The sequence below is a fragment of the Camellia sinensis genome, chromosome 6 (assembly GCF_055761805.1).
Source record: "Camellia sinensis isolate YWXY chromosome 6, ASM5576180v1, whole genome shotgun sequence".
NCBI lineage: Eukaryota > Viridiplantae > Streptophyta > Magnoliopsida > Ericales > Theaceae > Camellia > Camellia sinensis.
The window spans coordinates 75131807-75159109 of record NC_138966.1 but is presented as its reverse complement, the minus strand read 5'-3'; the positions used below and the strand labels follow the sequence as shown (position 1 = coordinate 75159109).

Sequence of the window (27303 nt, the reverse complement as noted above, 5' to 3'; positions counted from 1 at the left end):
GGGAGTTTCACTGTTATCAATTCTGATACTTTGCTTCCTTGTCACTCTATGCTTTACTTTCTTTTTACTAGTAATTTAAGCACATTGCACTGCCTCAGGCAGGTTTTATTCTTTTTCAAAGTTACACATTTTGCAAAACACGTGATGGGAATGAAACAATCCATTTTGTTCAAAAGATGTTGCATTTGTGGACTTTCTGTGCATCGCATCGCAAGGTATCACACCACAATGTGAACGAATTTTACTTTGGAAATTTGCATCGTAATAATCAGGTAGTGAACCGACTTACAACTCGATAAGAAAATGTACAAAGGCATAATAGGACCAAACAAGCGTGAGTACAACTCGATAAACAAATCAAAAACTCAAGAAGAGTGGAATACAACTCGATAAGCAAATGTATAATAACTTGTCAATCAGACAGGCGTGCCCTCGCAAGAATCGATCGCCGGGGAGGGGTTCGAGGTGGTGAAGTTCCCCGATGCCTAGCATAAGCAGCTTAGGAAACCAGAAGGAAGCCCATCGGCTTGGAGTAGAGACCACCGGCTGCAAAGAATGGCTACCGGCCATAAAATTGTTTGGTCGGCAAACTATTATGGCCGGTCAGCAAAAAGTTTGGCCGGCCGGCACTAAATGATGGGATCACCAGAATGTTGACACCTGTCCCCCACTCAACCTTATCTCCTTCAAAAGATCCCAGCTCCGTAGTTTTTCTCATTTTCACACTGATTTGCTCCAATGGAAGGGTTTCTTGCTCAAAATCTCACAGCTTGGATTGCTAGCTTGGATGGCTCGGAAAAAGTGAATTTCCGAGGTTTTGGCATAAATGCACTATTCACTCTGGGCCGCACCCCATTGCACCGCCCGTTTCTTCATGCCGCGGCAAGGTTTTGGAATCTGGTGACGCATGTCTTTAGCTTCGCCGGGCAAGAGATATGTCCTACCTTTGAAGATTTTCGAGCCTTAATGGAGTCCGAGCGCGAAGAGGAGCTCCTGCCCCAACTTAATTTTGCTCATGCCCAATCCTTAGGGCGCATGTGCGGATTCAGCATGCGTGATGCTCGGTCCCTAATTTGTGACGGGATGCTGGACATTCCGAGTTTGGCCACTCGATTTTCTGATGTTGGTGATCGCAACAACCATCACTGGCAAGGCTTCCGGCGACACGCCCTCTGTTTGTGCATGCTATCCCATTTTCTATTTGTCTCAGGCTCTGGAGGGGCTAGTGTCCGGCTGATCGAGGTTGCCCAAGGCTTGAGGGAGGGCAAGAGCTGTATTGCTATGACTCTGGCCGAAACGTTAATGGGCTTAGACGCCTTTTATCGCCATGAGACGACCAGATTAGCAGGAAGTCCACTACTACTGCAGGTAATGTTTCCCACCCAATCTCGCATTTATGTTTTGCTCACATCACTCGGCCCTCAAGCTCGGTCTTTTCTCACAAAAACCCCATCCTCACTTTTCTCTCATCGTACATCTCTCTATTCTTTACTCTCTCATTTTTCATCCCTTCCCAGGTATGGTTGATGGACAAACTGCAGGTTGTGGACTCTTGCCCAGCATATTCAGCTCGCGGCTACTTCTTCCGGCACCATCTAGTCAATGCCTTGGATGAGGGATGGTGGTTCGCTTGGATGTGCCGTTTGTCCGCAGACCGTATTGCTTGGCGGTGCCCTTGGCTGAACCTCCCGGCAATGAGTTACAACATGCCCCGGCAGACTGGGATTCAATTGGTTGGTCTCACTCACTGTGTATTCTATTTCCCATTTCGGATTCGACGCCAATTTGGCCATGATCAGACCTGCCCGCCAGAGGGGATAGAGTATCCTGCTGCATTCCCAGCCCGAGGCGCACAGCTTGCTTGGCAGGCCACCGCGTGGAGGATGAGAGAACTCCTGGCCCCCGCTCTTACTTTCAGTTGCACTTTATCTAACGAGTGCGTGGATTGGCTTAACGAAGAAGCACAGATTGGGCCCAGCTTGGCATCAGAGGCTTCGACCAGCTCTGGGAGGGGGCGCAGGAACACCTGACTTGATTATGCCCCAGATTTATTGCTTTATTAGTACTTTCAAGTTTTCTTTATGAATGTAATAAAAAGCAACTTCAATTGTATGCATGAGCGGGAGAACTCTGTTTTGAAATCAATGAAATTGAAAGTTGTGGTACTGAAAATTTTCCGTTTGGTCCAAAAATGGTCAAAGTTGTAAAAAGATTATTTGAATGAAATCGGCTTTATTAAAACTTCTCAAAAACATTTTTGATGTGGATCAGAACTGGACACGCCTGAGATCTGCCACTAAGATGCACAACCCCAGATCCCCGCAACTGGAAAGTTGCCCCTAGTCTGAAGAGCGCCGTAGCACTGCACAACAACAGAAAGTTGCCCCTAGTCTGAGTAGCACTGTACTGGGGATTCCAACGAATGCTGATAGACAAAGATGACTGAGATGATCGAATGGACAAAGTTGATCGGGGAAGTGTTATGGCTGAACTTCAAGATGAAGATGCCTACGTATCCCAAGGATGGGAATCAAGCCTTACATAGTTCCAGCTTAGGTTCGCTCGAGTATTTTCACTCTCCTTTTGCGCTCTAACTTTTGCCAAGGCCACCCTTTGCGGGTTTTCAGCCTTGTGAGCTCAGTTTTTATATTTTCTAATTTTTTGTGCTCTGACTTTTGCCTAGGTCGCCCTTTCGGGTTTTCGGCCTAGCGAGCCTCTCAAGGGTAGTATTTCTTCAACTTGTCCATGTTGATCGGTTGGGAGAATTCCAAGCCATCTAAGTCCATCAGAACCACAGCTCCACCTGACCAGATAGCTTTGATGATGTAGGGACCAGTCCAATTGGGTCTGAACTTGCCCCTCGGGTCGTGGATGGGAGCTCGGTTGTCCTTGAGCACCAAATCCCCTTCCTTTAGATTTCTGGACTTAACCTTCTTGTTAAAAGCCCGCGCAATTCTGCGTTGATAACTTTGGACGTGGTACAGTGCTTTCAGCCTTCTCTCGTCAAAGAGCATGAGTTCCTCAAACCTGCTCTGCTGCCAATCTGCCTCAGCTATCTGACACTCAGCCAATACCCATAAAGACAGAACTTCAATTTCAATAGGTAGAACGGCCTCCATTCCATAAACTAATGAATACGGAGTCGCTCCGGTAGAAGTTCTAATTGAAGTCCTGTAGCCCCACAGAGCAAACGGCAACTTATCTGGCCAATCTCGGTAGGTCTCCACCATTTTCCGCAGTATGTGCTTGATGTTCTTGTTGGCGGCCTCAACTGCTCCATTGGTTTGCGGCCGGTACGTAGATGACTTATGAAAAGCCACGTTATACTTTTCCAACAAGTCGACCACTTCTTTCTTAAAGTGGGATCCATTATCCGAAATGATCTCGTTTGGCACCCCGTAGCGACAAATGATGTTGTTTCTGATGAACTTAGCGACGTGCGACGCCTTCAACACCGCGTATGATTGGGCCTCGACCCACTTTGTGAAATAATCTATCGCTACCAGGATATACTCATGTCCGTTCGACCCCTTCGGGGTAACAGCTCCGATCACATCAATTCCCCAAACGGAAAATGGCCACGGGGACGTCATGTTGTATAGCTTGGACGGTGGGATGTTCATACGGTTTGCATGGATCTGGCATTTGTGGCATCGCCGAACAAAGCCGATACAATCCTCCTCCATGGTTGACCAGTAGTAGTCCTGTCTGAGGATCTTTCTGGCCAGCATTACTCCATCATGTACGCACCGCACTCCCCTCCATGGATGGCCTCCATTAGGCGCTTCGACTCTTCAGCTTCTACACAGAGCTTATGCATTCCCAGATGACCCCTTTTGTGCAGCTTACCCCCGTAGATGATGAACTGAACAGCCATTCTTCTGATTGCCCTCTTATCTTTGGCATTTGCCCCTAGTGGATACGTCTCCTTTTCCAAGAAGTTCCAAATATCGTAATACCAGGGGTTGTCGTCTTGAGCCTCATCTATGGCGGAAATTGACTCGTATGCTGGCGCAAACTTCTGATCAATAATGACCGGACGCATCCGGACTCCGGACGGGATGTCTATCATGGAAGATAGAGTTGCTAGTGAATCAGTGAACCTGTTGTTCTCTCTTACGAGGTGGGTGAAATTTAGCTTCTCAAACCGAGGAATTAACAAATCCAAGGTTTGGTGGTAAATTATCATCCTTTCCTCCTTGACTTTCCAGTCTCCTTTTGCTTGAGACACAACAAGGTTCGAGTCCCCAATGACGTCCAACCGTCTTGCCCCTAGTTCTAGGGCTGCTTCCAGACCAGCAATACATGCCTCATACTCTGCCTCATTGTTCGAGACTTTGAATTGGAGCTTGAATGCTAAAGGGATACGGGAATCGTCAGGCGCTATCAACAACACCCCTATCCCATACCCATACTGGTTTGACGCTCCGTCAAAGTACATCGTCCAAGTTTCATCCTCGATGTGCAGAATGGCTTCATCTGGGAATAGGTACTCAACCGCTTCATCCCCCTCAACCGGGTGGTCGGCAAGGAACTCTGCTACCGCTCTTCCTTTCACTGACTTGCGTGTTACATACTTCAAGTCGAATTCAGAAAGCAATAGCAGCCAACGGGCTAGCCTACCCGTAGTGCTGGTTTCTCGAAAAGATATTTGATGGGATCCAAACGTGAAACCAACATTACAGAGTGAGCTAACAGGTAGTGCCGCAGCTTCCTGGTAGCCCATACCAAGGCCAAACAAGCCTTCTCCAGTGGGGTATAGCAGGTCTCGTAATCCAGCATCTTCTTGCTCAGATAGTAGATGGCCCTTTCCACTCTGTCCTCTGACTCTTGCACGAGCATGCAGCCCATGGTGGTCTCAGTTACCGAAAGATACAATATCAACGGTCTCCCCAGCTCTGGCGGTGACAACACGGACGGGTTCTGTAGATACTCTTTGATCTGTTCAAAAGCTGCTTGACATCGGCCGTCCCATTGGAACTTCTTTCCTTTCTTCAAGAGACCAAAAAGTGGTCCACAAGTCAAGGTTAATTTAGAGATAAACCGTCTTATGAATTGCACTTTACCTAGAAAACCTCGCACCTCCTTTTCAGTCCTCGGTGGTGGCATTTCTAAGATGGCCTTAATTTTGAAAGGGTCGACCTCGATGCCCCTTTGTGTAATCAGAAACCCTAGCATCTTCCCTGCTGTAACACCAAAAGTACACTTCTGGGGATTTAACCGCAGCCGAAACTCTCTGATCCTTTGGAAGAATTTTTGTAAGGCGGTGTAGTGGCCTTCTCTTTCTTTGGACTTGACAATCATGTCGTCCACATACACCTCGACCTCTTTATGGATCATATCATGCAAGATCGTGGTTGCTGCCCGTTGATAAGTAGCTCCAGCATTTTTCAACCCAAATGGCATCACTCTATAACAATATGTACCCCACGGGGTAGTGAATGCAGTCTTCTCCCGGTCTTCGGGTGACATTACTATCTAATTATAGCCTGAAAAGCCATCCATAAACGAAAGCAAGGCGTGTCCTGCCGTGAAATCTACCAATTCATCAATGTGCGGCAAGGGAAAGTCGTCCTTCGGACTGGCCCTGTTCAAATCTCTGAAGTCTACACAGACCCGAATTCTGCCGTCCTTCTTCGGCACCGGAACAATGTTGGCCAACCAAGTCGGGTATTCAGATACCAGCAGGAAGCCTGCATCAATTTGCTTGGTGACCTCTTCCTTGATCTTAAGGGCCCAATCAGGGCGGATCCTTCTGAGCTTCTGTTTGACAGGTCGGGCCTCGGGATCAAGAGGGATCCGGTGCTGTACAATCTCAGGATCGATTCCAGGCATGTCTTCGTAGGACCACGCGAAAACATCTTTGAAATCTTTTAATAAAGCGACTAAACGCTCGCGTTCCTCAGAAGACAACGTGGACCCGATCTGGACCAGCCGCGGGTCCTTCTCAGTACCAACATTCACAGCAGTGATTTCATCCATTAAGGATTTAACAAATCTTTTCTACTCTTGATCAATTAACCGTTGCAAAACCGGAGGAATTTCTTCCTCGTCGTTTTCATCAAAATTTTGAAAATCCTGATTTAAGCAATAAATCAAAGGCACAGAAAAATACTCCGAAACCACATCCACGTCGTTCTCATTAAATACTTCCGAGCCGTCGGATTCCTCTGTTACAACAGACTCAAAAGAAAATGAAAATGACGACCTAGACAGGACTGTGGCATCCGGGTTATCACCCCCAGGAATACCGGACTCAGACTCAGTTGAGCTGGAACCTGATTCCGACGCACAAGATTCGGTGGAATCAGATTCCGGCTCACTACCTGACCAGGTGCTGCTAGATAAAAAGCCTTCTTCATATTGCCAGATGAGAGAAGGTGCGATGGACGCATCCAAAATAGCTGATGGTAGACCCGCAGCCGCTTCATTCCCAATCACACATACCGCGGAGCTATCCCCCAAGCACCTCTGTTCGATCGGAGGATCTGAAAGCAGACACGCCAGCGCCGCCCCCATTTCATTTTCAGCGTCCTCAGACTGCACTTCCTTACTTTGCTCAGCCTTAGCCGATAGATCTGCCTGCCCTTCGGCAATGTCATCCTCAGGTAACTGTAAATCAAAGAAGATCTCAAACCCTGGTATGCGCTTCTTCTCCGTGTTGAGCCACGGCTCTGGGAAGCCACAGAACGGAAAGTCCTCCCCTTCCCGGACGAAGTGCCCGTTTAGGGTCCCCCGAATGGGCTGGTGCATTAAGTCAAAGGGCTTCCCCATCTGTTTCGCTCTGGCCCTTCCGGCCATTTCCTTTCCTTTCCTTTCCTTATCCAATCCTCTTTGGTGGGTAGGTAGCCCAAACCAAAGGTATGAGGGTTATGCGGTACCTCGGCCAATGTTGCGACCCCTTTTCGGCCGCTCTTGCCCAATCCCATCCCGGGGATGTGCTGGAGTTTGTTCATGAGATAGACTGCTTGGGCACTGACATATACCCCTTCATTAGCTGCCATGATGTCCTGTACAACCCGAGCCTCAGCCAAGGTAAAACCTGATATGAACACATCTTCCATGCCGTGTTTAATTTCTAGAACAGGCGTGGATACTTCTGGCGGCGGATGAATTGATGAATTTCCGAAGACAATGGCTACTCCCTTCCCATAGGGGTATTTCACCCCTTGATGCAGGGTAGAGGAGACCGCCTTTACCTGATGCAGCCACGGCCGCCCCAAAAGCAGGTTGAACGTTGTAGGAACCTCCAAGACATGGAAATCTATCTCGTGCTGTCCCGGCCCAACCTTTGTTTGAATCTTAACTGTTCCCATTACTTCCCGGCTTGTGTTGTCATACGCCCGAATTACCTGGGCAGTTGGCACGAAATCCGCGACTTTCAAACCAATCGCATAAGCTGTCCTTGCCGGGCAGACGTTGATGGCGGACCCCGTGTCGACAAGCACCACGGGTATCCATTTATCCCTGCACTCCACAGAGATGTAGAGTGGCTTGTTATGGTTCGCACCCTCGGGTGGCAGTTCTTTGTCTGAAAAACTCAATGCTGGGGAACTTCCTCCCGAAAAGACTAAGCCCACCAGCTGTTCGGGCGTGGTGTCTATGGAAAGCTTGGCTTTGTCCATGGCTGTAAGGACGGCTTGTCTATGTACTTGAGAAGCCATAAGCAGTCCCCAGATGGAGATGTCTGCTTGTATCTTTTTCAATTGTCTCAATACGGCCTCATCTTCGAGTTGCTTTTCCTTTTGCTTCTCTGCCTCCTTATCCTTTCCCGACGCTTCCGGTTGATCTAGGTGTGGAGGCTTGAAGTACCGTCCACTCCTAGTCATGTGATCGACTTCGCCGATATACCAGGTATCATTTGGTTGGTTACCTTCCTAATCCTCGTCCGTGTGGGCAAGACATAGATCATCGTCTTCCCACCACATACCATCTGCAGCCGACAGGCATCTGTCTGGTTCTGGCATAACTGTCCCGATACTTGCAGTACCTTTTATCCCTATGCTCGCAGCATTCTTCATTTCTGTACTTGTGGCAGTCTCAACCCCCACGTGGCCTTTTGCCTTCCTGATCCTCTCAGAATCTTCGAATCTTCCCTGTTCTGACTGTGTCAACGCAGTAGATTGCTCAATGATCCCTGTACTCAAAATGCTCCATTCCTGAGCGAAACTCTCGACACCGGCGCTCTCCGGCGATGTATTCTGTTCTTCGACCTTCCCAGCTGCTATTGATGCTTCTGCCCCTGCCGGGCCTTGTTCTGACTGAAACTCTCCTACCACATCTGGCTGATCGTCCAACCATCCCGTGGCCTCAGCCGATTCCTCATAATCGAACCAGTTGACGGTTGGGTCTTCTGGATCTTGGTTACCGTAAAACTGGAACTTGGCAAGATCCTCTTCCACAGCTGTCAAATCATCCGTTCCCTGTCCTGGACTGTCCTCTTGGATTACACACAGCTCTCCCCCGGCTGGAAATTCGACATCTGGTCTATTCTGGCCCGTTGGTGAAATGTAGTCACTCGGACTATAGGCATTTCCAACATCACTCCCAGACTTCGCAGACTCTGGCTTGACAATCTCTTTCTTGATGGTCACCACCACTGGCTTGGGTTGGGTTATGGAGACGTCCATCATGCACAAATCGATGCTATCAGGAAGGAAGACCTCCGGCTTAGGCAGGTAGGAGGGTGTGATATAGATACTAGGATCGTAGGATGCGACCCCAATGTGGATGAGATTGATTCTTTTGGGTGGTGGAGCTTGGTTATGTGTGGGGAGAGGGTTTGTAGTGACATTAGGTTTTTCAAGGGGTAGAATCACCCCATTATCAATGAGATCTTGGATCTCATGATGCAATCGAAAGCACAGGTCGGTGTCATGACCGTGCTGCTGGTGGAACACACAATACGTGGCTGGATTGTGGGCGGCGGGGAGTCTTTTGGGTAAGGGCCGCGGCTCTAGGGGCTTCAGATGTCCTTTTCTGATCAAAACCCCCAAAGCTTTGGATAGGGGCATATAAAGCGGAGCGAAGGTTCTGGTATTTCTGGGAGGGTATTTGGTTGTTTGAGGGTTGCTTCCGGATGCACCGGAGAATGGTGTGGCTGCCGTAGTTCTTGGGGAAGGGTTGGTGGTGACCATACTCACTTCGGAGGTCCTGGCAGTTGTAGCGCCACTCGGGCCTGCGGTAGTATTTCGATTGAAAGTTCTGCGGGGTTGCTCTCGGTCATTATCAATCAGGCCTTGTTTTAAGGCATCCTCGATCTGCACCCCCATTTCATGTAGATCAGCAAAAGTAGGGAAGGGGATTACAATCATCTTCTGCATTAGCTTCAGCTGAAGATTGCGCACAATCATCCGAATCTGGTCCTTGTCCGTGGGTCATAAGGTCATCATCGAAGCCTTAGCCCGCCATCTGGTTACAAATTCTGAGAAACTCTCCTTGGTTTCTTGTCTCGTTGTCTCGAGATCCCGGGTCGTGATCTCGATTTGTGTGTTATACGAGTACTGTAGGATGAAGGCCTCAGCCATCTCGTCCCAACTTCTCTTGACGTCATCTTCCAATTTTGCATACCATGCGGCCGCTACACCCGACAGGGTCCGACCAAATAAAGACAGCTTCTGTAATCTAGTGAGGCCCATTGGCCTTAGGACGTCTGAAAATAGTCGCAGGTGTACCATGGGATCCTCAGATCCGTCAAAACGATCGATTTGTGGCATCTTAAACCGATCTGGCAATGTCACGGCTGCATCAGTGTATCCATCTCCAATGTCCGGAATGGACTTCGCACCCTGAGATTTCTTGAACAGCTTTTCAAGCTTGTGCATTTTCAATGCCACAGGGTCCACCTCAGACTCGAAGGGGGAATCCGATAGATTGATAGGAGTGGGTGCCTTGGATTGCTGAGGCAGAATCGGGGGTGGAGCTGGCCCCGTTGGGATGTCCGTATCTTCTTGGACGTTCCGGGCGTTTGGAGTCTCTTCGGGTATCGGAACCCTTAGTGGGGGAGGGACTTGCTGTGAAGCTGACGTCCTAGTTTGCTGCTGCAATCTCACAATTAACTCCGCTTGCTCACCCATAACTGTGGCTTGTTGTTTGGTGAATTCTACCTGTCGGACAGCATCCTGCTGCATCATTTTCATGCTGTCTTGGAGTTGGCGCACCATCTCCTCTAAGCTAGCCATACTATTCTTCTCTGTTTGGATTACTGGTATATGTTCTCTTTCTGTAGGTGAGACAGGACCCTGATCCCTACTGAACTCAGGCGGGGTAGATAAGGCTCTCTGAACTGACTGTTGAACCGATGCCCTCTGCCTAGTTGCCTTCCGTTTAGTAACCGGGGGTAGAGAGTGGTACACCGGTTGTCCTGCTATCAGATCCTTAGATCGATGGAGTCGGCGACCTCTGATCCAGAGTGCTTGGGGAATGTCTACCGGGTTAGAAGCAATGATGCTAAACTACCTAGCAAAAAGATAAATAAAGCAATAAATAAACCAACAACCGGACAGCACAACGGCATAAAATAAACATATAATACACAGTTGAGTATCCATAATACATAGTCAGTAAGCCGAACACACTGTCCCTCAATACTGATCACTGTTCCCCAAAATCTCAGTTCCCAAAACTGAACCTGATACCCGCAGATAACTGATTCATAAACTGATACTGATGCCCTCAGGCCTACTACTCAGTCCTGCAAACTGACATGCACGTTCCTGTAGAGCCACACTCTAAAAGCACATAGCAAGTAAAGAGAGCCAAAACAGCCCTATATTGGGGTAGGGTTTCCCTGTCCTATTTTGTCAGGAGCTAGGGTTTCACTATGCACGCAGCAGTTTTCAAACAACCTAATATCGGGTAAGCAGCCTGTCCTAATTTGGAATGGTCACTATGGATCCGAATATGCACTAGGTCGAATGGTCGAAAAGGGTGCCCCGGTAAACCGGGGTTTGTGTTCCCATGCTGTCAGAGCCCATAACCGGTCAGCCTTACGGACATGCCTTGACAAGACAAGCCTCCGGCAAACCGTTCAGGAATGGCAGATGGCAAACACGGTGTCCTAGGCGCACCAATGCACATGCAATGCAAAGAAACACATAAGTGAAATCAAAACAGGATATCACGAGTTTGAGTCAAGCTCTCTAAATTCCCCAACAGAGTCGCCAGAAACTGTAACAAGTCCGCAGGGGGGACCTCGCTACAGCTCGGACTCGATTTGGGTATCGGTTCTTAATCTGAACCAAAGAGTCCAAATCTGGCAAATCGTTTGTGAGAAAACAGATTTTTTTTTTTTTGAAAAGAAGTGCCAAACATGGACTGCTTTGCCAGATACAGAGTCGCCACCTAAATATTTTTAAAATGGGGAAATATAGGAAACCCTGACTTGGTGCCGAAGGCCACATGTCCGTCATCACCAAAGTTGCCTCGGCTCGGGAACTTGGGTATGATCGGGGAAGGTCAGCTATGAGCACCCCCTTTCGCCCGGTCCGAAGACCGGCCTCTACTAACCGTGATATTCTGTTTTGAAACTGTTTATGTGTTCTTACTCCGGTTATTAGCCTAGAATTACTATGTTGTGCGCACAGCAAACAAGTATAGACTAGATTGCCTAATTTGGGAATAAACATTGCATATCCGTTTGCTTTAGAAATACTTTAGATTTTGCTACTCGCAAGTAGGCTAAAACACGGATTTCAATGAGTTTGTCCAACTCAAACAATCCAACCTCCACCCACAGGCATTCAAACAGTTTAACACATAAGCATTTAGCCGCATGGCAAGCATACTGTCATGTTAACATTCACACACATGCGAGATGCTAAAGCATAAATACTTACATCGTACTCTGTGCCAAAACAGTAAACTAGTTAGCAAAACGTGCGTGTCCTAGTTCATGTTAAATTGCCTAATGCAACACATATAGGATGCAATTTAGATAGGCTCGGTTAACCTAAGCATGGCATATGTAATGTGATCAATTATCACATATTCGATTTGTAAATTGAAGTACAAATGCAGTTAGCGTGATGTACCGAGCCTAATGTATGCAGTACAAATGCATGAATCCACGCATGCATAGCATAAGGTATGCTAAATTAAACATGCCCTAATCTACCATCATAAACAGGTAAATAAAAGGGAAGAAAGACGTGAGGTTGGAAGACATACACACTCACGCACACTTATTACATAATTGCCCTCACTCGGAGGGTACAAATAAATATTACAGTCCCAAATAATAAGCAAATAAAATTATTACAGAATTTCTAATTAATTAAAAGAAAGGAAGCAAAAGAAAGAAGAGGGTGGCCGCAGCCTCTGCCTCGGGATGCGCAGATGATGCATGCTCGGAACTTGGCTCGCCCGAAAAACCCGTACCGTACCCCTGCCACCTCTGTTTGTACTGCCCTGTCTCTCTGAAAATCGCCAAAACTCCAGAACAGGTTCCTTGCACACTACAGAGCACCACCGGCCAGACAGAATTCCCACCGGCACTCTACAATTTCCACCGGCTGTTATTGGACTCATCGGCACTTCAGTGATTGCCGGTCGGCACTAAATTCTGTCGGTCGGCAGAAACTTCCTGCAGAAGACAGTTTTGACAGCAAACAGAGAACAGATAGTGCATGGCATGGGGTTTTCAGGCACATGTGAGCATGGTCATACATCCTATCATGCTTTGAACTCAAGGAAGTATGACCTTCGATCCTCGAGCCATCAATGGTGCATGATAGCCCAAGGGATCAAATTTGCCACTTAATGTAAAGATGCATGCAACATACAAATGAGATCCAAAGCCTTATCATGTCGAAGTCAAAGGCCTCGGTGACCGATAATCAAAGCACATTACATCACTTGTAGTATGAATGTTCCTTGATTCTCACACTTGGTTTGACACCCCAAACCAAGCAATGCAATGCATGTTATGTGAACATGATTCAAATGCAACATGGTGCCAAATATTCAAGTCATGGCAAATGTTATGGAACTATCATGACAAATATGCAATGCTAAGCATGCAAGGTGCAAATGTGATGCAAACATGGACCAATTTACCATAAAGTTAGCATGGGACTACACATTTATGAAACAATTATGTAGCAAACATGAGACAAGCATGCAAGAGGGCCTTAAAGTGATAAAGGTGCAGGCCTTAATTCACCTCAAAACAGCACCAAAAAGTGCTCAAAATGATGGGCAAGTTCTCATGTCAACATGCAAGCCAATAGACCCAAGGCTAAGGCACCAAAAGGGTCACTTCATTTCCAACAACAAGACCAAATCATGGCATGGTTTAGACAAGTAAAAACAGAGTTTTTGCAGACAAAATAGGACCCCAAACCCTCCTAACATGGCAGCTAAAATGACTCCAAAGGAGTGTATGCACCAAGGCTCAAATGTAGACATAAAAGGGCACACCCTCAAGGCACAAAAGAGATCATAAATGCAAACATGCAAACATGATTTAGGGACTGAAATAACATGGCAAACAACTTCAACTCATTAAAGTGGACCAACTAAGGCATGCTTGTGACTCATATACTTGAGGGCTCACAAGCCAAAATGCAAAGCAACCATATCAAACATGTCAAACATGACCAAATGGATAGCCAACAGACTTCAAGCATGGAAAAATAGTGCTAACATCTTCATGGAACCAAGCCAACACATGCAAAAATCATGGTCTAATCATGAGGTGCACTTCCAAGCTAAATGGAGCAATGCAAAGCAAGTACTACAAGCATACAAGGAGGCACAAATCCGGCCAAAAACAGAGGTTACATATGACCTAAAACATCCAAAAAAACTTCTGAAATAAGGCTCAAGATGATCAAACATACATGCTACCCTTTTAGGCCAAAATGTAAGGAAACAAGACAATGAAGGGAGAGGGGTGTCCCTCCCCTATGCAAGACTTCAAACCACCTTCTTTACCACTAAAAATACACTAATTTTCAGTGGTGAAGAGATCAAAACACTGAAGTAAACAAAACCTTACCAAAAGGGCAACAAAAGGGGCCAAACAAGGCCTAATAGGGTGAGTTTGCACTCAAAACACAAAACAACCTTAATGAAAATTCTAAAGAATGAAAATATAAGCCTTTTTTATGTTATACACAAAAGCTAAATCAACAAGCAAGATAGGTAAAAGACTATTGCAAGTTTGGGGAATATAAAGCAAAAGATGCTCACCCTTGAAGAACCCTTGAAGAACAAATGGTCTAGCCCTCTTCTTTTGATCAAAATCAGTCCAAAAACTCAAGAATCAACCCCCCAAGTGCCTCAATCTCGGAGTAAGGTGTAATAGTGTGTGTAATGGTGCAAAAGTAAGGTAAAATCCACCTTTAGGCCAAGGAAACACACACAAAGGAGGAGAGAGAGGGAGATATAGAGATAGAATGTATCTATATCTCTAAGCTCTAGTTTTTGCTTCTAACTTTCTAACCTAGATCAAAGAGGAGAGCCCTTCCTCTTATAAGACTCCCTCTTGCAAAGCTTATACAACAAGCTTGCTTAGAGGGAGATCCCTCCATACACGTGTATGGAGGGAGGCAGAGTTGGTGCCAGCTATCACAGCTGGCACAAAATATCTCCATAAACTGGATGAATAGTGGTCGGCTGCCCAAAAATGTTATTTCGACAAAAAAGAGTGCCGACCGGCAACAAACTATGCCGACCGGCAATAAAATGTGCCGACCGGCAACAAATGGTGCCGATGGAAGCAAAAGACCAGCCGGTGGCCTCTAGCCACTGCCGGTGGTGTGTGGGGATGCCTCACAAGGCATTCCCTGCCCTTTCAAGGCAAAACACAAGTGTTCGGTGTGAAACCAGATACTAAACGGTCGAGTTCGGAGATCCTGAGGCAGGGCGCGCGAGCTGAGACCTCCGGGAACTCCAAACGAACACAACATGAATAATCACCGAGTGTTCCAAGCGGTGACGTCCAAGTCTCGAGGACGGTCAAAAATGGGGTGTCTACACCGCGCCTCGGGCAACAAGCGATTTTTGATTGTCGCGAACAAATTATTTCACAAAATGAGTAGAAGCAAAGGCACTAATGCACATTCGACATACTAATGTGAAGCGTTTTGTATGGAGAAATATCATAACGCGATTTGGCATTCCAAGAGCACTTATTTCAGACAACGGCACCCAGTTTGATTGCGGTGTCTACCGAGAACTGTGCAGCAAGTATGGTATTCGGCAGTATTTCTCCACCCCGGCTTATCCTCAGAGTAATGGCCAAGCTGACACCTCCAACAAAGCCATTCTGGACAGCATCAAGAATAGGCTGGAGAAAGCTAAAGGCAAATAGGTCGAAGAATTGCCAAGTGTGTTGTGGGCTCATCGCACTACTCTGAGGCGATCCATTGGGGAAATGCCGTTCGCTTTATGTTTCGGAACGCAGGCAATCATCCCCTTGGAGATCAGCCTCCCAACCTTGAAATCAAAAGCTTTCGATATGGGTGAAACGACATGATGTTGGCCTTGGATCTAAATCTAATTGAAGAACAAAGAGACCGTGCCCTTGCATCCATGGCACGGTACCAGCAGTAGCTTGCTAAATCATATAATCAACGTGTTCAGCTACATCGCTATGTACCAGGCGAATTGGTCCTGAAGAAAGTGCTTCCAGCTGCCAGAAAGCCGGCTGATGGAAAACTGGGTCCTAACTGGGACAGCCCCTATCAGATCGACTCGATCACGGGAACAGGGGCATATTGGCTCAAAGACATGTCTGGAAAGAGTCTGCCACGCCCTTGGAACTCCACGCATTTGTGTAAATTCTATCACTAAACCCGACCTGTGGGGCATGATACTTGTTTTGAATGATTCACCATGTATGGATTTCGCTTTTGCAATGCAAAATCTCCTATTTTCTCATTATGAAACTCAGTTGAAAAGTCTGCCGAATAAAGACACCGGATTCAGAGCACCCTTCGTGGATCTCAAGATTGGCCAAGATAAAAAACCTCCGAATTCAGACCCCCATTCGTGCAGGTCACATTTGGGCCGAATAAAGACTCCGGATTCGGAGCGCTCTTCGTGGATCTCACGATTGGCCAGGATAAAAAAGCCTCCAAATTCAGAGCCCCATCCGTGCAGGTCATGTTAGGGCCGAATAAAGACTCCAGATTCGGAGCGCCCTTCGTGGATCTCATGATTGGCCAAGATAAAAAAAACCTCCAAATTTGGAGCCCCATCCGTACAGGTCACGTTTGGGCCAAATAAAGACTCCGAATTGGGAGTGCCCTTCGTGGATCTCATGATTGGCCAAGATAAAAAAAAAAATCTCCGAATTCGGAGCCCCATCCGTGTAGGTCATGTTTGAGCTGAATAAAGACTCTAGATTTGGAGCGCCCGTTGTGGATCTTACGATTGGCCAAAGATAAAAAAAAGTCTTCAAATTCAGAGCCCAATCCGTGCAGGTCACGATTGGGCCGAATAAGACTCTGGATTCGAAGCACCCTGCGTGGCTATCATGATGCACGGCAAAAATTGAAACACGCAAGCATTCAAAATGAAATGAGTTGAAACATGCAAACATTTAAAACAGAATGTTTTATGAAATTAACCAATAAATACATAATTTGCACTCAATCTGCGTTTAAGCATTACAATGTCTACTTTTATTCGGCATCTCCCTCATCATCACTCTTCTCGACTTCGAAGGAAGAAAAGGGAAAGTGATGACCTTGATATAGCAGTGACGCCGAATCAATGCTTACTGCCTAGAGAACGTCCGCAGTTTGAAGTGCCTTGATCCAACCGTGTTTATATCTACGATTTTCACATCGGCAGACCTCCTCGGCAAGTTTTTCCCTAATCTTGTCTATCCCGACCTTTCGGTCATCATGAAAGCCTTTTTAATAGGCCTTAGACTTAGCAGTCTCAATTGCAAACATGTTAGCCGTATCTCGATCGGCAATCGCATGACTTATTAGCTGTTGGGTCACCCTTTCCTCCACGACCGAGTTACGATATCCGGCCGATTGTGACTCGACAGTCTTGACCTTTCTTAGTTCACGCTCAGCCTTCTCTGCTCGAGCTTCTAAGCTTCGAATACGTTCGTCTCTCTGCTCTATATCCCGCCGTGCGGCACGAATACGCATGCCGATTTCATAGGCGGTGTACAGCCCCTTCACCACCCCATGAACGCCTTCCCGAAACACTTCGAAATCCTGTCAACCTACTATTGACTGCTAGCTTCAGGTGGAAAAATCTGTCGAGTGAACTCGACTGCCACATTTGGGTCACGGACGATTGAATCCACTTCAGTCATTGGTCTATTCCCCACAAAGACCGTAAAACTCAACGGGCGCGGTGTCGCATCGGATTCTCTTCCGGAGCGGGGTTGAGGGGATTTGCCCCGTTCCTGCTTTTCCCTCCTGGGCGACCTACTTCGACGACGAGGGGACTGGCGTCTCTCTTGCTCCCTCAAAGTCCTGTTTCCCGTGTGCATAGGTTTGCCATTTCAATTCATCTCTCCTTCCAGCTCAGACATTGTCCTCCCCACTCCTCTACTATTGAAGAATAGTCTATTTGACATTCGCGCTTGTCCAACCTTCCTCAATGGACTGGACTAAGTTGTTGAGTGTGAGCACATTAATAAGACCTACATACACAAAGCACTTTCCCCATTTATTCCTTACGGGGGCAGCACCCTCGAGGCGATATCATTAATACTAAACTTCAAAAGCCTAATGCCACGAACTACCTGTTTTCGGCGTCCCAGTTCATTAACTTGTTGGGGCAAGGACAGATTCATTAATCTATTCAGCATAACTGTCAGAGCTCAGCCGAATTACCATTATGCCCCAACAAATTCTTGAACTGCCGTTTTCAGTCTGTTTGGGTTCATTAACTTACAGGGGCAAGGGCAGATTCATTAATATATTCAACGTAACTATCAGAGCTCAGCCGAATTACCATTGTGCCCCATCAAATTCCTGAACTGTCATTTTCAGTCTGTCTAGGCTCATTAACTTGCTGGGGCAAGGGCAGATTCATTAATCTATTCGGCGTAACTATCAGAGCTCAGTCGAATTACCATTGTGCCCCAGCAAATTCCTGAACTGCCGTTTTTAGTCTGTCTGGGTTCATTAACTTGCTGGGGCAAGGACAGATTCATTAATCTATTCGGCGTAACTATCAAAGCTCAGCCGAACTAAAATTATGCCCCATCAAATTCCTGAACTGTCGTTTTCAGTCTATCTGGGTTCATTAACTTGCTGGGGCGAGGGCAGATTCATTAATCTATTCGACAAAACTGTCAGAGCTCAGCCGAGTTACCATTGTGCCCCAGCAAATTCCTGAACTGCCGTGTTTAGTAAGTGAATTCATTAACTTGGTAGGTCAAGGGCAAATTCATCAATCTATTCAGCATAACTATCAAAGCTTAGCCAAATTACCATTGTGCCCCAGCAAATTCCTGAACTGCCGTTTTCAGACTGTCTTGGTTCATTAGTCCGACTGGTTCATTAACTGTTGCGGCAAGGGCACATTCACTAATATATTCATTTAAGCTGCAGCACTTTACAGTTATTTTTAATTCGTCAACTTGTTTCATTCATTTCATGATTTTACATCTTACTTGGCTGCTAACAAGCGCATTCATTGAGCACGAAAGGCAAAAATAATTTCCACTCATAAGCTGCACACAAATAGCAAAAATAATTTTCATTCGTAAATTGAGCACAAATAGAATTCATTTTACAAATGAAAACTACCCTATATCAGCTTCTCACAAAAATGAACAATAAAAAACAAAAACCTAATACATGCAGTAAAATCTACATACGCTTAATACCAAAAGCAAAATGGAAAATATTCAACTATCTTCGGGGTCAGACTCTAGCAGCTTAACGTCTACCTGCTCGTACGGAATCGGCTGTTCCGATATCACATTAGCGACAGCCAAGGCTTTGAGCCAGCCGTGTTTGAACCCCATATTTTTGAATTTCGGCACTTCTTCAACGTAGTCCGCCAATGCCGCATTCTTGCCATCCTGGAACGACTCGGAAAGCGCAAACTCGGTGTTTGCCTTTGCCTGCCTCGACTCTTCCAGGTCGGCCTCCAGCTTGGCAATCATCTCGTTGGCCAGTCTGAGCGCTTCTTCATTCGTTTTCGTCTTTTCCTCAGCGGCCACTTTCAGTGCGACAGCAGTCCTGGCCTCATTTGTTTCTGCATCGGCCCCAGCTTTCTCTTCCGCCGCTTTTGCGGCCTCAGACTCGGCTCGGAGAGAGGCCTCAGCTATTCTCCCCTTCTTCTTCTCCAGTTCAGCTATAAGAAAGTCGATCTATTCGATTGCGTCATGTTGGCGACGTCCAATCTCGGCTATTCTCCCCGCTGCCTACAAAAGGAAGGACCGGTAAGCTAATATAGAAACTCCTATTTAACCTTACAAAGCTAAAAAGGACTACGTACCAATATCACCGATTGAGTGGCTAACACGATAGCCAGCAGATCGGCCTCCGCCCTAAAAGTTACTCTGTCAGCCAGCAGAGAAATGGAGGAAGCCAGGCTCAAGGCCACTGCCGGGTCTCTTTTAGTCGATGAATCGGTGCCAACCGGCTTGTTTTTTATCTTTGGTTGCACTATGAACGGCACAACCAAGTCCGATTCTTCCAAGCGTGGCCGTTTGTCCACTAGGTCTTCCGAATAAACGGTTTCATGATCGGCTGGGCGCTTTTCACCCCTGTACTCCGTCACTTGACCGTCCTGTTGATCGATAACAGTTTCCGTTTTGGCCATTTCATTCTAAACCACCTCTTCAACAGGAATGGGTGGAGTTTTTTCCCTGGCGTCAGGTGAAGGTGGCAGAGGTTGGTTTCGCTCGGCTTCAGCTCTTCTTCAGGCAGCCGTCCTCTCAGCGTTTCATTGTTTGGCTAATTGGGAGAGAGACTTACCGGCCATTTTGTCAGGGTAAGAGCCGAGCAAGTCCTCTATGTTTGTAAAAATGTCTTTGAAAAAGTCCCCATGGCGTGAGGCGGGCGAAGGGTCAGACGAATTGAATCTGGCTTCCTCAAAAGTCGAATTAAGTGTTTCGTGTATTTCGGCTTTCAAATGGTTCAAGTCCTCGGTGACCGGATCGGCTGCTTATTCTTCCTCTTGTTCCAAATCAGAGGCTTCTAAACTAACCTCCTTTATGTTTTTGAAGCTAGCGAAGATAAGGGTGGTAAGATGGTCTTCACCACTCAGAATTGGAATGTGTTTTACCGCCAAAAACGTAGAGTAAGACAGCACGTATCGCAAAAGAATGTGGGCCGCCCTCCCTTGTTTCTGCAGGTTTGGATGGCCAACGAACTGTAGAGCAACTTTAATGACTGCAAGTACAACGTCGTCGGCTGAAACCAACACTTTCTTCAAATTGGTACCAGCATAAACAAAATGGTAAACACATAGAAGCAAAGTCGAATACAAATAAGGTAATCAGAGAAACTAGAGTGAGCTATACGGCCACCTGGTTCACCTTTTCGCCTTGGCACAGGATCTAGGCAATCTTCACCCTCGCCGAATTCCCAGTTGCCTCGGACAACGAATATCACGTCGTCAACATACTTGCCAGAGCTAGCAAGCATAGTCACTAGGTGATGATCGGTATCTTTGGCCTTGAGAAAATAGCGTCCCAGCCGGCCAGTAAACTTGGCTAAGGCATAACAGTGCTGAATTGCAGGTATACCTAAGTTAATCCTAAGATGACAGTTCAACTCTATAATCCCCATTATGATGCGGACAATGTTCACATTAGGCTGGGAAGGGATTAGACCCCAGTGTCGAAGGACGGCTCTTAAAAATGGGTGAAAGGGAAAACGGACTCCGCTCTCAGCAATCGATAGGAGAGGAAAGATGATTGTACTCTCATCGGTCCTCTCCATATCAGTGGTGTTGTCTGCCACGAGTGACAGATGGACGTCGTCGGGGATGGAATAGTGGCGTCGGAAGCCAGAAATTCGATCCGCAGAAAGGAGCTCTTTCAAATTTTTGCCATCACAGCCAGCCTAAGGATTATGCAAAACTGAAAGTAAACAAGGAAATGGTATTGGGAGTGAATGAGAAGAAAACTTACGAGGAAGCAAAATGTATAATGAGAGACAGTAGGAAGTTGCAGAGGTCGCAAAGTAAAGAAGTTGAACTAGAAGGCGAGCCAGAAACGTTAAGTGTTCAGAGTATACATTCGAAGAGACAAAGTTTTAACTCATATTAAATGGAGGATGCGTACGAAGATGTGGGAATTTGTAATGATGACCAGAAAACGTGTGCGTTTTGACACACGTTGGAATGAGGTTAACCGCCGAATTTTTGACTTTTCAAGTTCGAAACCAAGCACGCTGACTAACTAGTGTTAGTGGGGTGTTTAGGGGGCAATTGTGGGAGCCGGATAAAAGGGGACGCAGATAGGCCGAATATGCATTTAGACAATCGATACATATTATACTCGCCCCCATCTTGTACATTTTGGATGCCGAATATATTAGTCGGCCATAAAGCCAGTTGAACGATGGGCCGATTGGAAGTTGGAATACGACGAAAGAAGGGCCGAGTGAGCAATCACACAACGGATTAATAGTGGGCCCTATTCTGAGGACTAGGAGCGTATATAAATAGAAGGACAATAATCAAAGAGAGGTATGTGAGAACTAGTACGCTTAACTTAAGGTACAAGTGACCAAGAGAGTATACACTGACTTATCCGTCGGAGTGCTAATTCTGGCACCCCCAACCGCAGTGCTCATTCTTTTTCAGGTCACTACCTGAGGATCTCAAGCATCCCAGTGGATCAAAAAAGTATTTCCAACCTCATCACTACAGTAACAAAAATGATTGTTCAACCAACAAGCATAGTAAAAAAAATAACAAAATATAACTAATTTTCGAAAAAAAATTCAAAAAAAAAATTCATATCAAAATACAATGTGAATGTTCACAATTTACAATTAATATGCAACTAACCTTAGAAAAATTAAATTCATACCATTGCGAACATTAACATTGCAACATGAAACAAAATTGAAAGAAAAAAAAAATGAATACTTTAATAGTTTAATAGTAACAAAAAATGATTGTTCAAACAACAAGTATAGTAACAAATAACCAATAATATGTGAATATTTATATCTTAAAAAATATATAATTATGTCCATATCTATATTTCAACACTTATTTCTCAGACTTTCAAACAATGTGAAATGTGAATATTCACATTGATTGGCAAAAAAATAGAAACAATGGCAGCAATAGAATTAGAAATCCAAAAAAAAAAGTTCAATCACTACAAAAATAAAAAAATATCACCTGCATCCTCATATTCATCATCATCTTTATCATTATCACTATCATTAACAATCTATGCAATTTCACCATTCAACCAATCCAAATCAAACCAAATCCACTTTCGTTGAATATATTTGTAATAAAATTGACTGGACATAAATAGGGTTTCGACTTACAACAATGGAGAAACATAAAGTTTCGAACACAAAGTAACAATGGACGAACACAGAATTTTGAACACAAAGTGACAATGGAGGAATATAAAGTTTCACCTCAACAATGGAGGAACGTAATATTATTTCACCACCATGTGTAAATTAGAGTTTGGAAACCCTACCAAATAGAGAGTTTCGAAACCCTAGCACAATGAAACAATACCACAAATGTGAATGAAACTGATCAAAAAGAAAAATGTGAATAATGGTAACTATCAAAATAGAGGTAGTAATTAAAATGAAATGTGTATATCTTTTTTTCATATAATACATATTAACAATAAACATAAGGGTATAATAGTCGAACAAACAATATAAATCAGGAAAAAATAACCTTATAGAATAAAATTGTAAATACATGAGACTAACTATATTATAATTTTTCTTGGTAGAGTTATTGGGTTAAAACACCTGTAAATAGGATTTATCAATAAAAAAAAAAAAATCCCTTGATTCAATGCCAAGATGATATAAAAAATATGAAAATAAAAATGAGAAAACTTATGGATCATAAAAAAAATTTCATGAAAATAATCATGAAAGATTTATGATCCTTGGATTACTTGATTAGTGTGTGGTGCTTTATTCTAAGTGTAATCCAAGGATCACAAAGCTTTCATAATTATTTTTATGAAAGGTTTTTCACGATACCTAGCATTGGTGAATAAAAATTCCAAATTGAAGTAGAACTAAGTATTTATTTTTAATTATTAATAGTTGGATTTAATTCCACTAACAATTATCAATTCGTCGTTGAAAGTTGGTCTTAACAAAATCATCACTAAAAACTAAAAAATAGTAACTTTTTTGATGTTTTTAAAACTTATTGCTAAAAACTAACAATTAGTGATATTTTTCTGAATTTGCAGCTAAAAACTAATAATTAGTGACTTTTTGTGATGCTTTTCTAAATCTATCACTAAAACTTGATAATTAGCAACGTTTTTCTATGAGAAAAAACTAATAATTAATGACTTTTTTATAAAAATGTCGTTAATTATCACATGACTTATTAAGTAATAAGATCTATTAGAATATGTACGTAAGTTTAAAAAAATAAATAAATAAATTGAAATAGAATAAGACAGAGATAATTCAAGGTTACGCAGTTTGGGTGATAGAATCGTTACGTCCAAACATTTAGAGTCTCATTGTGAATGCGGAAGATGCTTAGGAAGGTCTGATTCAATGGCCATTCAGATCGGTAATAACCCAAATGTTTGTTTGGGTGGACATGAGCTTGGGATTGGACTAATAGTCCAATAAAATTATTAATCCGATGTTTGGTTAAACAATTGAAGTACGGACTAATTATTTTAAACTTGACTATTAGTTAAGATAGGATACATAATCCAACGAATTCGTAGTCCTAGGACTATTAGTCATGGGAATGCTAATCCAGTCCGCCCAAACAAACATGGCTAAAATGAATTCATTGTCCTTTAAATATCCAGGCAAGGAGTGGTAATCGATCAGCTGATCTTGTTTAACTTTCTTCCATTGTTTCTTTCCTTTCCCTTCCATACGTAGAAAAAAATCCAATCCTTTATCTTCTTATATATATGTGTATGTATATATATATATAATATGGGCTGTATATATACCAATCCTGTGTTTGGTTTGGGCAGAAGGGAAGTCAAAGAAGGACAAGTTAGAGAAATGAAAGGAAAAAAAAAACTAAAAAACTTTCATTCCTTTGATTGAGAAGAGAAAATGAAGGGACAAAATTTCCCTACTTTTCTCTTCTGCAAATTGGTGAGATAGAAAGAAAAGTGGGAAAGTGAAAGCAAAGGGAAGGGAGTTTTCCTTGCTTGTTTGGTTGAGATGTTAGACTTGAAAGAATTTTATGTTCTTTTCTTTTCTTTTCTTTTCTATTCTTTTCAACCAAAGTGAGACAGATTTAGAGGGAGGCAGTGATAATATTGAAAAGGGAACAATTTAAGATGTGATGATGAAACAAGAGGCAGTTTTTTCTGTTATAAGAAAAAATATGAGGGTTTTTGGAACGGGTGGAAGATATTTATTTCCGGAAGAGCCCATATGGATCAATTTTATTTAATTACAAGCAATGCACTAAAATTTTTAGATTTGATGTCCTGTTAAGACTCTGATTGGAGTAATGATAAAAACTAGAAGCTAACGCCAATGAGTTTTTGACTATTTGGCAAAACTTGTGTGGTAACATTATAAAATGTTTCATTTAAAATCAATTTTTAAATTTACGTAGCAACTATATATTTGTATAAAATGAAAATGTTATACAAATTATTATTTTTAATTTTTATTAGGGTAAATTACCAGCAGGTCCAAATAGGTAAACTTAATTGTCATTATCAATTCATCGTTGAAAGGTGCTTCTGCCATAATTGTTGCTAAAAAAGATTTTTGTGACAATTTTCTGAATGTGTCACTAAAAATCGACAAATAGTGACGTTTTTTGTGACTGTTTTTAAAAGTTGTCACTAAAAACTAACAATTAACGATATTTTTCTGTAACAAAATTTTCAAACTGTCATTTAAAACTAACAATTAGTAACCATTCTTTTTGCAAAAACTCCTAATTATAAAACAACCTATCGATCAATAAGTCCACCTATTAGAATCTACACATAAGTCCCTTTTTATTACAAATTAATGTGTCGTGCAATAAGTGAACTTTAATTTATAAAATGAGACACAACAACCTATTATGATTAGTGACGCATAAAAACTTGAAAAACGCCTCCAAAAAGAGAAATGTTTGAAAAAACAAAATTGTTTGTGTACACAGACATTAAAAAAATTTATGCTTAATGATAAAGAAACCTAATGAAAAATATGATTAGAATTATCATGTGATTACCATCTATAAGAAGAAAAAAAACACCTCTAACTGTTGAACGGTCGGGAGTCTTCCATTGCTCAAGTTATAGTCCTCTATATTATAAAAATATTTAATGAACAAATTAAATAGAGAAAATAACGTACCTTTACCCATGGGGTGTGGGTCTAGTTATAAAAGTTGATTGCTTGCTTAATAAGTAGTCTAAGTGATCTAGAAGTTTTTCCCAAACAATCTCCAATTGTTTAGGACTTTTATATCAATAAGATTTTATCTCACGCTGAGTTGTACTCCACCTATAATACTCTTGTTTTGTTTGACCATGGCCTTACGCGTGATAATCCATAACTGTGTCATGTGATTGTGTTGGGACCCATATATTTCTATGGTGATTTTTATTTCCTCGTAACCCATATATTGCTGTGGTGATTTTTATTTCCCCGTAATTGCCCAAAAGCTTTCATTTTCTTTAAGCCCAATGAGAAGAAGTGGAAAGTCTTATGTTATTTCACTTTATAGTTGTGGATTAATGTTTGGCTAGAACAATATATATGGGTTTTAGGCCAAATGCCCTCCATTCTCCTTGACTAGTATAATTTTTAAAGGTGCCCATTATATTGCTTGATAGTTTTGCAAGGTTCGAGCACCTTCCCGAACTAATATACAGGCATTTACTAATCATACTGTGCCCAACGAATACTAGATCTTAGAAAATATCTAGCAAATGTTAGGGGTTATTCTAATAATGCCTAACCATGTTAGGACTTATTCCAAGAATATCTAATCTTATTTTGAGTTATTTTGAAAATGCTTAACCTTACTATGACTTATTCCGAAAATGTCTGGCCTTGATAGGACTTATTATAAGAATGCCTATCCATGCTAGGTCTTCTTTTAATAATGTCTAATCTTGCTAGTACACTACTTCCGAAAATGTCTAACCTTACTAGGTCTTATTCCGAAAATGTCTAACCTTACTAGGTCTTATTTTGAAAATATCTAACTTTGTTAGGTTTTATTTCAAGAATGACTAACCATGGTAGCTCTTTTTCATATAAGGCCTGACTTTGTTAGGACTTATACCGAGAATATCTAGCCTTGCTAGGTCTTAGAGAATACCTCACGAATGTTAGGACTTATTCCAAGAATGCCTAATTGTGCCAAGGCCTTTTAGTGAGCAAAAGCATGGCCTCAAATTTTTCTAAGGTTAACACCTTAAAATCTCTAAGTGTCTCCTACTCAATCCATCGTCCATCATAGCTAAGCTACAGGTAATTGCCAAGGGGAAGTGTAATTCATCTTGCCCCGTGATCCATCGAGTGCCACAATTCAGCTAAGGAATAAAAGTTCCTTTTTGCTGATCATAAAAAAATTGAGCTAAGGAATATTCAAGGGGAAGCAACAAGGCTCGCCCCTGCACCAAGCTTCACCGTTCGACTGAAATTCTTCTCAAAATGAATAAGTGCTCTCCTTTTTTCGTAGTAAATTCTACTTGGCAAAGATAATTAGAACCCAAGGGAAGCACAATTCATCTTGCCCTCGCACCAAGCCCTACCACTGGCTACAATTCTTCTTCTTAAAGAAAACAAGTGTTCTTATTTTTTTGCCGAGCAAATTCTACTCGGCAAAGAGAATTGAAACCAAGGTGAAGCACAATTCATCTTGTCACCGCGCCGAGCTTTACTGCTCAGTAGGAACTCTCCGCATAGGGAACAAATGTTCTCATTTTTTTCGTTAAGCGAATTCTGCTCGACAAAGAGAATTAAAACCAAGGGAAAGCAACATGGCTTGCCACTACACCGAGTTCCGCCACTCAGTTGGGATTCTTTTCAAAGGGAACAAGTGTTATCCTATTTTCCGCCAAACAAATTATACTCAGCAAAGAGAATTAAAATAAAGGGGAAGTGTAATTCATCTTTCCCTATCCACCATGTATGGAATAATTTTTCTAATCATCAGGCAACTAAGCCTTCCAAATTCGGTGGCCTATTC

At 43.5% G+C, this 27303-nt stretch overlaps 1 protein-coding gene across 1 annotated transcript in view; it reads right to left on the bottom strand.

Annotated features, from left to right (window-relative positions):
- The window catches only part of LOC145792306 (heptahelical transmembrane protein 4-like), a 41352-nt gene extending 17338 nt beyond the window's left edge, over positions 1–24014 (bottom strand). The window contains exons 1-2 of the mRNA XM_082873068.1: positions 23917–24014; positions 23621–23707 (exon numbers count right to left, since the gene is read on the bottom strand). Coding sequence (XP_082729194.1) covers positions 23621–23707; positions 23917–24014 — 185 coding nt within the window. The remainder of the gene's footprint in view (positions 1–23620; positions 23708–23916) is intronic.
- Positions 24015–27303: the final 3289 nt, after the last annotated feature.